This window comes from Desmodus rotundus, chromosome 2 (assembly GCF_022682495.2).
Source record: "Desmodus rotundus isolate HL8 chromosome 2, HLdesRot8A.1, whole genome shotgun sequence".
Lineage (NCBI taxonomy): Eukaryota > Metazoa > Chordata > Mammalia > Chiroptera > Phyllostomidae > Desmodus > Desmodus rotundus.
In genome coordinates, this window is record NC_071388.1 from 194,932,494 (window position 1) to 194,946,063 (window position 13,570).

Sequence of the window (13,570 nt, forward strand, 5' to 3'; positions counted from 1 at the left end):
TTGCTTGAAGATAATACCTTAGAGCCCTAGAATGGAGGAGCTTCGTTCTCCCCCTTCTAATAACCCCATCCATATGCCCAGAGAAGAGGGTGCAGTAGCTTGAACACCTGTGGTCACTAGGTGGCAGGGTAAGCCTCTCATGGAGCTGGTGCTGCTTCCTGAATCTGAAGGAGGGCTGGTTCCGGGCTTCACCTCTTCAACCCTCTGTCCTCAACATCATCTCATCTCCCTCCCTGCCTCCCCACCCCTCTGCACTGGCCACCCTGGGCCCTCAGGCTCCTCCTAGGCCTCAGGCCTTCCCAGCTCCCTTCCCCTACCTGTCCAGGAACCATCATCCTTGAGTGTATGGAGCTGTTGTCCCATGAGGAGATTTTGTAGAAAGGGGCTGTATCCCCCATGGCATGTGGGTCATAGCCCACTCCCTGGAATTGGACTACGGCTGAGTTCCATCCCAGGATGTGTATGGGCACATCCACCTGGGAAGTAAAGGGGGTGGGGGGAAGGGACTGGTCAGGGCAAGGCCTGCTGAGGCGGCCAGCTCCAACCCCTGCCCCGTTAGCCTGGGCTGCTGCTGCTCACTGTGTAGCTCCTGGCCTCGATGGGGGAGAAGATCCACAAGACGCGAGCCGTCGTGCCTGGCTGGATCTCCCCTTGGGGGTTGAGGCAGCAGAAGATGGGGTGATCAAAATTTTTTTCCTGAACCTGGGACAGGACGTTGGTCTGGATCTCATATGTCACGGGCACTGAGCCACCGTTATACAGCTCATAAATCTGCAGGGGCAGGAAGAGGGAAACCTCCAGACCCGCTCAGGGCAGCAGCGCAGAGAGCCTGGGGCTCCGCATCCACTGCGGGAGGGCAGGTTGGCCTCCATACAACACACTTACAGTCCCAGAGCTCCCCCCGACCCCCAGTACCTGATTTCCCCGTGGCTTCATCATAAGTATGCAACCCTGTCTTCAGCCTGTGATATTTTAAGATAATCTTTAATCCTCCATTTTATTTGATCTCACCTTACCTTGGTCAAAGTGTAAGGGGCACTAATGCTTGTGTCCTTAGTGCTGGGATTTAGGGAAATGTCCGAGCAAGTGCCATCGTGATCCTCATCATTTTCTAGGCTCTGATCCTAATGACCTGCGAGGCCACCCCCCACCACGTCAGCTGTTAGAGGCAGTGCTGCTTCAACTCAGACAAGGGGGTGGGAAGAAGGTATGGGGTCCCCCAAGATTAACTCCCAAGTTTGGGAATCCCAGGATGTCCTGGAAGAAACCAGAGATCTTCTGGCCCAACCCTTCATTTCAGAGATGAGGAAACAGAAGCCAGAGAGAATAAAGAGCTATGTGGATTGAGGCCCGGCCCCCGCCTCTTTTTCAGCATCTGCTCCTGAATATGCTGACTTGATTCCTCTGGCCTGGACCACCCTCCGAGCCTCACCCCAGCTTTGATGTGACAACAACCCCTCTTGGTTGTCTCCACAGGCATCTCAAATTTGGCCAAAAGCGAACTCTTCGCTCTAAAACCTCTTCCTCCCGACGTGTCTCCTTCCAGCAAATGGCACTACATATTCCCAGTAGCTCAAGCCAGGAGTCCAATGCGTCCTCAATCCCTCCATTTTTCTTACTTCCCAGACCGAGTCCCCAGCAGGACCCAGTGAGTCTGCCTCCAAAACGTAAATCAAATCTGTTCACTTCTCTCTCCTTCCACTGCCCTCTTGCGGGTCCAGGCCCTCGTCTGTCATCCTCTCATGAACAAAAGAGAAAGCTTGCCCACAGGTGTGGAATTTGGTTAGAGGCGCAGCTGGGTCCGCTGGCTCCAGACCTGAGGGCATTCTCCACTGTCTGTATTCATGGTCCGGTCACTCTGGAAGGCCCTGCTGGGGACGCATGCCTTCCTTTTTGAGTGTCTGGATCTCTGCAGGCTTGGGCACACCCGGCCCCAGGTGGGGCCTCTGGGACACCAGTGGGGTAGGGGGTGGTGTAGATAAGTGACTAGAGCTTGGGGCCAGGGACCCCCTCCCAGGGCCTGGAGGCCCATTCCTCTGCTTCAAGGCTGAATGTCTAGGGGCCCCTGCCCAGAAACACAAGGGCTTCTAACCGGTTAGAAATCTCAGAGTCGTGAACACACCATGTCCCCCTCTTGGAAAATTCCAGTGTACATTTTCACAGTAAAGGAACCCCATTCCCTCCAACTAATAAAGGAAATCCTAGAGTTTCATGGGACTTCATATTCTAGTTCTTCACATTCCAGAAAGATGTCCTCCTTGGAGCAGCAACTTTCACACTGTGGCTGAGACCTATCAGTGAGCAGGTCATGAAACTGATTTAGTGGGGCATGTCCAGCATCAAAAAAACCCCAAAAAACAAACAAACAAAAAAACCCAGAACAGAATATAATTAAAAAAAAAAATCTAAGTCCTGCCCTGGCTGATGTGGCTCATTGGATTGAGGGTCGCTGGTTCAATTCCCAGTCAGGGAACATGCCTGGGTTGTAGGCCAGATCCCCAGTGGGGGGTCGTGCAAGGGGCAACCACCTATTGATGCTTCTCTCCCTCTCTTGAAAAAGAAAAAAAAAATCAGAGTACTTTGCATGTAGTAGGGTACGTATTGATTTGTGATTGGTCGTATGTAAGTACTGGGTTATTATCAAAATATATTAGTGTGGTTCATGGTCAAAGATGTTTGAAGAACCCTGTGCTAGAGGGGGGAACCCCTTCTTTTGCACAGGAACAAGGTCTGGTAGAGGGCTAAGCACCAGGCACCAGGAAACTGATGCCCCTCACCTTGGGACTCTCCAAGTCACCCAATCTCGGGGTCCCACCTGCAGCCCCACCTCTTAAGAGGGAGGGCTTCTGGAGGACAGCATCGAGAACTTTTGCAGTGACACAGAGACTGACACCTAGGCCTCTTGGTGACCACGACCACTGACCTGCTGTGGGGGCAGCGTGTCGCCGATCGGGACCGGGATGAACTGGTGGCTAGTGGAGGTGAAGTGCACGTACTTCTGACCCAGCTGCACTGTCACACCTATGAAATGGAGCTGGAAATGGAGAGCTCATGAGCAGTCTCCTTCTCTGGGAGGAAGTGAGGCACCCAGCAGAGAGGTCCAGGTCCCCGCTCCCTAGGGGTATGATTCTCAGCTCCTCTCTTGATTGTCCAAGGACAGCATCAGGGCTGGGGCCTCACCAGGATCTCCCGGCCATGGGACACTTTGAAGAGCACTGGGAGGCGGTCAGTGCCAATGAACAGGTGGCTGGAAGTGGGGAGACAAGTCCGGGGTCAGTTCGGGAGCCCTGGCACCAGTGGGAGAACAAATGATCACGAGGCTTTGAGCAGGCTGGTCCCTGGGAGCATGGGGAAACCCCTGAGCTGGGAAGGGGCGAGAGGGGAATTAAACCTCCCCTGCAAATGGGATGGTAGGACCCTCCCAGGGTGGCAGCTACTCAGGATACCCTGGGATCACACAGCGCAAGGCCAGGCCCCACCAGGAGCCAGGGGACAGGAGGGTCTTCAGGACTGGAAGTGAAGGGTGGGCGGTGGGAGGAGGCACCTGTATTTGAACTCCACCACCTGCTCCTGCCCAGGACTCAGGCTCCCAGCCTTGGGGCTGATGGAGAATATGCAATTGTCCTGCACGCGCATTTGGTGCAGCTCCGTGTTGTTGAAGTCTGCTTGCTCTGCCCACAGCTCCAGGTCGATCTGCTGGTCACGTGGAAAGAGGAAGGCCCTAGAGAGAGGGGTGCGAAGCGGGAGGAGTGAAGCCTCTTAGTCAGAATAGAGAGGAGGGGGCTCTGAGCCCCAGGAGGGCCTCCTCCATGTCTCCCCACTTCATCGCACCATCTGGCAGGCCGTCCTGGGCGAGGCTGCACAAACGCGGCTGCTGGGGATCCTCACTGCACAGTGGCTAAACAGGAAGTGAAGGCTGGAGCACCCACTAGGGGTGCCAGGGTAGAGTAGGTCACCTATCGATGTGGGTCACTTGCAGCTGGCCATTAACCTTAGAGGGGGTTCCGTGACAAAACCAGGAAGATCCACTTGAAGCACCTACGAATGCCAGCAGTACCCACCAGGGCCCCTGAGAGGGACAGTGTCCAGCCCAGCTTGGGCACAGGCCAGAGAACAGAGGCCCCAGCAAGACTGGCGCTCTGAAATTCGAAGCGAAGCTGGGCACAGATTGATGCCCCTGGAATGCCTGTTGCTGTAGGAAAGTAGACACTGCCCTCGAAATAGCCAACAAAACGAGTGACAAAGGGGTCCCAAGGTCACAGCAGGAGACCTGGCACAGAGATGGCCCCCAAGTGGCAGAGGCTGTGAATAGGGAGCCATCAGAGGGAAGAGAACATGGCCAACACATCCAAAAAGGCTCAACGGGACTTGGAAAAAGAAAATCAAAACTCCCTTCAGTCGATCTTAAATATATTCACATCAGAAATGTGAAAAAGAGTTACATCCAATGCTGCTAAGTTTATAGAAAGAAGACACACCCACAAACGTAGGCAGGAAGTGAAGGGACTGCTACCACCTTTTCTGGTAGGAATCCGGAATAAAAGGTGTATGTGCCGTTGATCCAGGAATTCTATTTTGGGGAAGCGACTGCAGGAATAAATGTGTGCGTGCAAGTGCACGTGTGTGTGAGTGCACATGTGTGCACACACAGGGTGTTTATCACAACCGTCTTTGTATAGCCAAAAAAGAAAAAGCACTGAGACCCACTCACATCATCCAATGAAGGAGTGGTTTAATAATTTAAGGCGGTACATGCAATGGGATATTGGGCGACTATTGAAAAGAATGAGTGAGGGCTAGGTATTGATCTGTGTTTACTTAAAGGGATGCTACCGATGGAATGCTGAGGAGAAGGTGACACGTATAGTGCTGTGCCGTCACTGTAAAAAGGGATGAGAGAGAGACAGACCACCCTGTACCTGTCCCCGGGTCTGCATGGTGTGCACGTGCTGAAAGAGGAAGCTCGGGCCACCCTGGCAGGGTGGGCCTGGAGGGGGAGCTGGGAATTTCTTACTTTTCTCCCATCGGTCACCCTGCTGCAGGTGAATAAACTGCTCTTGTCATTTTATCTGGGGGTTATTAGTCTGTGGGGATCTTGCTATTCTGGGGTCGTCTGGATAGTTTCAACACTTTCGTTTCCCTCACTGCCCTTGCCCAGCCTCCCTCCAAATAATCCTGAGCCCCTTTTCCCTGCCACCCCTGTAGTGTGAGCACCGCCCCCCATCCAGGAACTGCAGCAGCCTCCCCACCTGTCTCCTGCCTCAAGCTGCTCCGCCACCCAGGCTGGAGTGACAGGTCTTGAAAGTAGATCATGTCTTTGCCCCTCACCCTGGCTTACAGCACATTAATGCTCTCAGGAAGAAGTCCAAACTCCCAGAAGGAGGGTTCTAGGGCCTAGACCTTGGCCCCTGCCAGCTTCCCCAGCCGCACTCAAGGTCTTTTCCTCCCTCCTTATCAACGCTCCAGTCGTGCCGGGCCCTTTCCTCTGACCCGTGTACACGCCAGGTGCTCTGTTGGAAGGTTCTCTGCAGCCTCTCTGCCTCTTCTCCCGAGGCTGCAGGCCTAGCTCAGTTACAGCTTTCTCCAGGGAGCCTTTCTGATGGGCCTGTCCCCATGTCCAGAATGGAGTGAAGTGGCCCCCAATGCAGCTCACGCATCTTTCACAGCACACCTCACCCTGCACCAAAGGCTGGCCTGCCCAGAGAACCTGGCTGCGCCAGAGGACAGGGCCTGGGCGCAGCTGCATTTCTACTCTGAGGGCCAGCCTGGACCCTGTGCCTAGGAGGCCCCAGTGAAGATTGAGCCAATGACTTAACGTGCACATGTGGGAGCAAATGAGTTTAACGGGTCCCTGTAAGGAATCTCCCCTAAATACCAGGCCCACGTCTGGCTGGGCCAAGGGCAGAGGCATCAGAGGAGAAGGCTTGAAGGGGGTGGGCAGCAGTGCTTCCCCCATGCTCTCCTTATCCCTGGGGGTCTTCACTCCATCATCCTGCCTGCTGCTGCCTCCAGGCCCAGCCCACACTCCCTGTCTCTGGCTGCTCTTGGCAGGAATAAAGCCTTCAGCTTGTTCTTTATAGGTTCGGCAGAGACCAGCTAGAATTTTCAAAAATAGCCTTCTACGGAGGGGAAAGGAAACACAATACAAGAAGCTTAGGCGAGTCAGGCCCTCCAAGGAAGGCTCCTGGTGCTCGGCATCCTGGAAGAGGCACAGACCGCTCTCTGGAGCCTCAAATGATCTCCTGATGGATGGACCCGGCACGGCAGGCGCCCAGCCTGGGTTTCCTCTCGCCTCGGTTTCCAGCCACCTGGACCCTCTCCACGGAGAGTGTGAGCTGGCTTGCTCCTACACAAACACACACACACAATCCACCGAAACACCCTGCTCCACGCCAGGACACAGGCCAGCGCGGCTTTTCCTGCCCCCGCCCTGGAGCCCCTGTAGGACCTGGCTCCTGGCCACTCAGAGAGCCCAGTGAATGGCAGATCTGGAGCTCAAAGCGTGCCCTGGGCCTTCCCCATTGGCCAGCAGCCCTGCCTGCCAAGCTTCCTCAGTCATTAAGGCCTGGAGCCCTCAGTTACTCACAGTCCCAGCCCTTCTCAGACAGCAGCTGCCTAATGAGCCAGCTTCTCCAGCTCCCTCCGCCACAGGGAGGGGCAAGCTGAGCCAGAGAGTAAGGGGCAGCCCTGACGATGCAGCCCTTGCCCCCCCAGACTCTCTGCCCAGGCAGGAAGCTTTCTGAGATCCCAGGTGTCCTGCCTGCATATTTTCCATCCCACCCGCCCACTGCCACGCGCAGGCTGGACTCCTGGCTCTCTTCCCCCAAGCCTGACCCAGATGGGCTGCTTCTCTCTCACCTCCGTGTAGCCAAAAAAAGTTGGAAGTCATCAAAAGGCAGTTTACTAGGAAATCAAGGCGCGTGGCAGAGACAGGGAGGAAGAACAAGAAAAAGCCCTGGCGTGGAAACAGGATGTTGACTGGGCGCAAGTTCGGGCCCCAGTGGGAGGGAAGCCAAGCACAGGAAGGGCCAAGCTTGGTGGGCTCAGGTCTGCAGGCCTGGACCCCAGGTGACTAGAGAGGTGCAGCCTGCCCGTGGCCCCACACGACTTCCCTCAGTCCTGCCTTTCTCCCTGACACCTCTGTGACAGCAGATCCCATTCTTCTCCCCCACCCCACCCCTCTGTGAGACCCTCTGCTCGCCCCCATGCAGGCTCCACCCCCACTGGTCTGGGGCTCTGTCAGGGGTGCCCCAGCGTCCAGCACGGTGCCTGCTAGGAAAGAGCAGTTCCAGGCCTTGCTGATGAAGCCGCATGGGCGGGGGCACCACAGTTGGCCCAATCTGGGTTTAACTCTGGCTTTGCTGAGTCCTGAGCCTCCCATCTGTGAAAGAGGCGGCAGAGGAGGATTTTTTCCCATGGTGAGTGGCAGGCTTGGAGGAGAAAGGCTTGTAAAGCCCAGTGCCTGGCCCGTAGCAGATGCTCAGCGGGCAATTCTCCTTCATGAAGTGTTGAGACAACGGGTGCCGTCTCCAGCAGGGTGACTCCACCACTTCTGACACATCTCGGCCAGTGACAGGTGCTGCGTGCTGCTGGGTGACCCCATCCCGCCCTGGCCTCCGCATTCCATCCGTGGGGTGCCCACTTTCACAGACACCAGGCTGCCGCAGGCCTACCACCAGCAAGGAAGGCCTCCATCACCTGCCTCCCAGGCCTGCAGCCACGCCCCCCCAAGCCACTCATACCAGTCCAGGGGCACCAGTCCGCTGTTCCTCAGGGCCAGGAGCACCACAGAGGGTGGGGCGTCAATTGGCGCTGCCCCAAAATTGAAGTCAAGCTTCAGAGGGGTGAAGACGGAGGGGGTCTGACTTGTGCTGTGTGGGGCAGAGAAATGGGCTCAGAGACAGGGGTGGGAACAGGGAGGGGCCTCCCAAGGAGGCTGGGTCGGCACTCATCTCCCTACAGCTGGGAATTAGAGACTCTGGGACTCGGACAGGGTGGGCGAGCACGCCAGATGCCGAGCCAACCCCTGCCTTCTCCAGGCCCCTCCAGGATGGGCAAGAATTTGGGGAGAAATAGGGAGCCACTTCTTGCACAGGGCCTGGTGCTGAGGGTGCGGACAGAAAGCTCCAAAAACAGCCCCAAACCCTCTCCCAGGCTCGGCTCACCTATGCCGGGTGGGCACCTTGTAGGTGAGCTCACAGGGGGAGGGGTCGCGTTCCAAGTAGCTGTTGAGCACATCCAGGGAGAAGAGGCGCCACAGGTGCCTCCGGGCGATGCCCTCAGCGCTGCCCATGGAGCAGGCGTCCCGGATGGAGAGTGAGGGGTACACGGCCGTGAGGAGGACGCGACATAGCTCCTGCTTCTCCCCAACCTTGTTGTCTGGGGGAAAAGGGTGTGGGTGAGAGGAGTGGGCTCCCCACCACCTCCACTGGGGCAGGATCCTTGTCAGGGGCAACAGGTGTCTCCCCAGCCTCGGAACCTGCGCCATGATGGGCGGCCCTTGTCTGATACTCTCACATACCAGGCACAGCCCTAAGCGCCTCACGCACACTGCTGTATTCAATGGATGCCGTATTTGCGCGCAAACTAATTCTTACTAACAGCTTTATTGAGTCATAATTTGTATACCATAAAATTGACCCTTTAACACATACAATTCAGTGTTTTCTCGGCTATTCGGAGCTGTGCGACCATCACCGCTTTCTAATTTTACAATATTTTCATCACCCCCAAAAGAAACTCAGTACCAAGTAGCTGTCATGCCCATTCTCCCCTCCCTCCACCCCCAGAACCCCTAAGGGTTCTCTACTTTCTGTTTCTACAGATCTGCCTGTTCGGGATGTTCCACGTAAATGCAATCACACACTGTGGCTTTCTGTGACTGGATTCTCACTTGACATGTTTTCAGGGTTCTTCCGTGTGGTAACCTGTGTTGGTACCTTTTTCCTTTTTCTTGCCTGCACACTGTTATTATCCCCATTTTACAGATGTGGAAACTGAGGCACGGGGAGGTTAAATAATGGGCTAAGATTACGTGGCTAATGAGCACAGGGGCCAGGATCCAGTCCCAGGCAGTCTGGCTCAGGTCCGCTCTCTGAGCCACTCTTCTGTGCTGCCCAGGCAGGCTGGGGACAGCTCTGCTCTCCGGAGGAGGCAGCCGAGACTTGTCTGACCACCCACAGTAAATCAGCATAGCTCTAAACTCCTCACTTTGCGTCCTCGGCTCAGGCACCACACGCGCAGACACCCACACAGACAGAGATGGGTGGTATGAGGCACACACACCAGTCACCCAAAGGCGTGCCTAGCACATTCACCCCCATTCTGCTGGCTCTGCCTGGACCCTCCTCATCCCCCCTCCCCAGTCCTGCTCACACAGCCCACCCCGCTTCCTCTAAGCACTGTCCCATGTCCTGTGGTCCAGGTACCTTTGTGGGAGAGGAGAGAGTAGCTGACAATCCAGGAGTACTGGGCCCGGCGGCTGGGGCAGGCAGTCAGCCTGACGGTGCCCTGGGACCGGGGTGGCATGCTCCCCTCTGTGCGGTCCAGCTGAAGAGCTGCTTAGGGAGGGCCCGGGCAGGGCCAAGGGCAGAGGGGCCCTCAGTGCAGGCCAGTGAGGCCCTGCCCCTCCTCCTGCCCCTTTCCAGATATCCTCCCCAGGGCTGGTGGAGCACCGGCCACACAGTAGGCTCTGAGCCAGAAAACAGGGAGCAGAGTCCTTCCTCCCAGACCAAGACAAAGGGGACCTGTCTTTGTGTCATTGGTGGCAGCTTAACATTTTGCTCCACCTACTGGCCCCTGAGGTAGGTGTGGCCAGTAGCCCCACTTTCAGATGAGGAAGCTGAGGCTCAGCGATGCCCAATGCCACACATCTAGCAAGTAGAAGCACCAAGGTTTAAGCTCTGCTCTGCCTGCCCACGAACCATGGTTGGATTAACCGGCCTAAGCGGTGCCCACGACTCCCGCCCCGGCCCCGGCCCAGGCCCAGGCCCAGTACCGAGGGCGTCCTCGCTGGCGCCCTCAGGGCTGCACTGCTCCAGGAACAGGCGATAATAGACAGTGCAGTTGCCCTCGTTCAGGAGCGCCAGCAGCCTGGACTGTTCGCTGTTCACCACCACGTGCCCGAAGTCCAGCTCCTTCTCCTTCACCTGAGGGCCAGAGTCAGCCAGCTGGGGCGGGAGTTCCCTCGGGCCTGCGGCCCTGGCTTTCTCACCTTTGGCCTTATAGAGAATCCCCAAGGAAGGGCAGGTCCAGGGGTGCAGGCCAGGGACCAGAGGGCTTCCATCCCTGCCCTCTGGGAGTCGGGTCTCCTGCGGTGCCCTGGCCTCTGCTTTGGCCCCCAGCACCCCATCCCAACCCGCCAGGATTCTCCCACTCACAGAGAGGGTGCTGGTGATGCCCATGCCCACCAGCCGGATCATGTAGTGGGTGGTGGTGGGAGACTTGGTTTTCGGGGGCCGGCCGGCTTCCCAGACCCACACCCCTACTCGGAACAGGTACTTGGTCTCCTCCAGAGGGCTGAAGGTCCACGTCAGCGTCTGGGGTCACAGAGATTCTGCCTGGGTGGGGGTCCCCCCTGCCCAGGATCCTGCTGTCTGAGGTCCCATTGTAGCTATCAGGCTGTGGCAACCCTTTCTGAGAGTTTGCCTTGCGCACCTCATGTTTACCTTACACACATTGTATATCATGCTGTTTCCCTGAGCCTCGCATCCTTTATCCTCACCAGGGAGGAGGTATTATCTTAGGGCCATGTTTTCTGATGAGAGACTAGAGTCTCGGAGAGTTGGGGTGACTAGCCCAGGGTCACATAGCTGCTGAGGGCACTTGTGGGGAGCTGGGTGTGATCTCTCAAGGCTGACTGCAGAGTCTGTGCGGCCTCCTGCCTCGCCCACTACTGTCCCACCATGTGTTGGTGCTCATTTGCAGCCTGTTTGGCCTACCGACTAGTATGTAAGGCACTAGACCAGGATGGGGGTCCACCAGTTTGTGTCCCAGCCTGTGCTCCCCTCCAGACAGCCATGGGACCTCCCGAAGTCCCTTTTCTCACTCTTGATGATAGCCACCATTTGGCCCCAGATCCAGCTGCTCCAAACCACCTCCCAGTGACTTTGCAGTGTGGGAACCTCGGATGGAGGGTGGACTCACCTCTGGCCGGTGGCATCAGAAGCCCTGGCCCAGGTCCCAGCCCTGCATCTCCTAATTTTACATCTCAGTAAATGGATTTTTCTTTTAATTTTTTTTATAAAACAGGAAGTGGTGAAAATGGTAACAAGCACACCTGGTCATAGACGGGGGGAGGTAACCACTGGCCAAGTGGGAGCTGGCTGTGGGCTGAGAGACCCACATCGCAAGCCTGGCCCCTGACAGCTGTGTGAGTAAGAGATGATGGTGGGGTGAGGACGGCGGGTGCCCTTCCCTCCGGCCCTCGGTGGTGGGGCAGGGAACTCACGAGGTTCTCATTGGGTTGGATAAGCCCCCTGGCGGGCTGGACGGCCAGCATCTTTCGGTACTGCTGGGAGACCCGCCAGTCAAACTCCAGGGGCAGCCGCGAGGGGTTGTGGAAAGTGAAGGGGCTGGTAGTGGAGCAGCCCACCCGCGTGGGCTTGAAGAAGATGCTGTTGTAGGTGTCCATCTTCAGCTGCAGTGGCTCCTCCCGGCTCTGCATGCTCACCTCCTGGGGCCAGAGGAGGAAGGGCAGTGCCCTGACCTCACCCCACAGCCCAGGATCCCCTAACTGTCCAGAAAGCCGTGCGTGGGCAACTCTCCCCCCTTGGAGAGGCAGCAGAAGGCCCTCTGCCAGCCTGGGCAGAGGCAGCTTCTGTCAAAGGCAGAGCAGGTCAGGACCCACTCAGGAGATGGTTCTTGAAAAGAACTCAGGGATGAGAGAAGATATAGGGACCATTTCATGGGCCATTTATGGATCCACCACCCCGGACCCTTTCCCTGGCCTTGCCGCAAACCCCTCTCTACCACCTGCAGATATGAGTCTTGTGCTGCCCCCTCTCCTTCCTGTGGGACCACTGAACCCCTTTTCTTGCCTCAGACCCCATGAGGTGACCAGGCAGGGTCCTGAGCAGTGAGAGAGCCATTCACAGATGTGGGAAGGAGGTCCTCTCCCTTCCATGCCCCTTCCTGGAGGACTAGCAGCCCCTTCGCTCCTTTAGGTGAGCCCGAGAGGCCAACCCCAGAACGTGGCTTTGAAAAGGGTTGCCCCAGACTATGGCCCACTCCCAAGGCCCCAGCCCTCTGCCCCAGCCCCTACCTTGAGATACTGGGGGCAAAAATTGAACTGCAAGTAAAAAGTGTGCTGCTTCCAGGAGTTGCCCTTGGGGTAGGTGCAGATGAGGAAGATCTGGTGGGCCCCAGGGGCCACGAGGCCCGAGGTGGGCAGCAGGGAGACATCTGAGCTGCTGTTGGGGGCCAGGTTGAAGGTCAGCAGCAAGGAGCCCTTGTTGGTCAGCAGCAGGCTGCGGTAGGAGGGTTCACCGGGAGACACTGCGGGAAAGAGCTGGGGTGCAAGAGAAGGGGGACCCAGGCTCAGATCTGCGTGCCCTCCCACTCCTGACCCACACACTCAGGGAAATCTATGGGAGCTTGGGTGGGGCTGTCTCCAAGGAGATCTAAGATGCCTCTATGCATCCCAGGCAAAGCCCTGGGATAAGGGGACAAGGGGAGGAGGCCACAGCTTGGCACCAAAAAATGGTTCTGTCTTCCAGAGACCTCCAGACAGGGAGAGGGAGTGTTCACAGGAGCTGGCACAGGAAACCCAGGCCCCCACGAGCCCTGCTCAAGGTTAGGGAGAAGCTCTTCTATTTCAGAGTATCCTCAAACTGTCTTTTGGAGAACCCACTTTCAGAGATCCTGATCTAGAAGCTCTGGGGTAAGCAGCTCCTTCCAGATGATTCTTCCCTGGGTGACCGAGGGGAACCCCACTTTCAGAAAGTGAAAACCCCAGCAATCCCAGTTTCCAAACACTCCTTAAGCATCTCGGGTGTGGCCAGCACCAGGCTAAGAGCTGGGCAGGCTACAAAACACAAGGCCCGAGGTCGCTGACCAGGGTTCCCCACCCAGCTGGGCAACAAATGCGTGGCACAAGGTAGCGGGGGAGCGACAGGGGCCCAGAAAGTGCTGGATGGTGGTAAAGGCCACACACCGCTGGAAGGAACTGGCCCGGGGAAATCCTGTGCAGTCAGGGAGGGCTTCGGGAAGGGGTGCCCTTGTCAGAAGTGTGGCTGGTGGGAGGAGCAGGATCACCCCCAAACACATTCTCCGAAAGTGGTGGGTTTCTCACAGTGTGAGGGCAGTGGGGATGAATGAAAAGACTGGCCCCAGCACTGAAGGGGAAACCAGACTGGAACCTGGCCATCTGCTCCGGCGCCTGTGCTTTCAAGCCAGGTCACCCTGCTGCTCAGAGAGGAAAGGCCCAGGGATTATGACTCCCTTGGAAGGGGCTGCCTCTTCGCATGGCATGGCGACCCATGCCAGTACAGGTGATACCCAAGAGCAGGGGCTCTTGATGTGGTGGTCCCGCCCCTAACAGGAGTTCAGTGAACAGGGCAGACAAATGAAG

The 13,570-nt window shown here is 57.0% G+C and overlaps 1 protein-coding gene across 1 annotated transcript in view; it reads right to left on the reverse strand.

Moving 5' to 3' along the window:
* The window catches only part of CFAP65 (cilia and flagella associated protein 65), a 34,124-nt gene that overhangs the window by 6,329 nt on the left and 14,225 nt on the right, over positions 1 to 13,570 (reverse strand). The window contains 12 exon segments of the mRNA XM_053919416.1: positions 318 to 476; positions 580 to 771; positions 2,924 to 3,034; positions 3,181 to 3,247; positions 3,545 to 3,721; positions 7,743 to 7,871; positions 8,166 to 8,379; positions 9,429 to 9,557; positions 9,998 to 10,148; positions 10,380 to 10,538; positions 11,450 to 11,674; positions 12,263 to 12,508. Coding sequence (XP_053775391.1) covers positions 318 to 476; positions 580 to 771; positions 2,924 to 3,034; positions 3,181 to 3,247; positions 3,545 to 3,721; positions 7,743 to 7,871; positions 8,166 to 8,379; positions 9,429 to 9,557; positions 9,998 to 10,148; positions 10,380 to 10,538; positions 11,450 to 11,674; positions 12,263 to 12,508 — 1,959 coding nt within the window.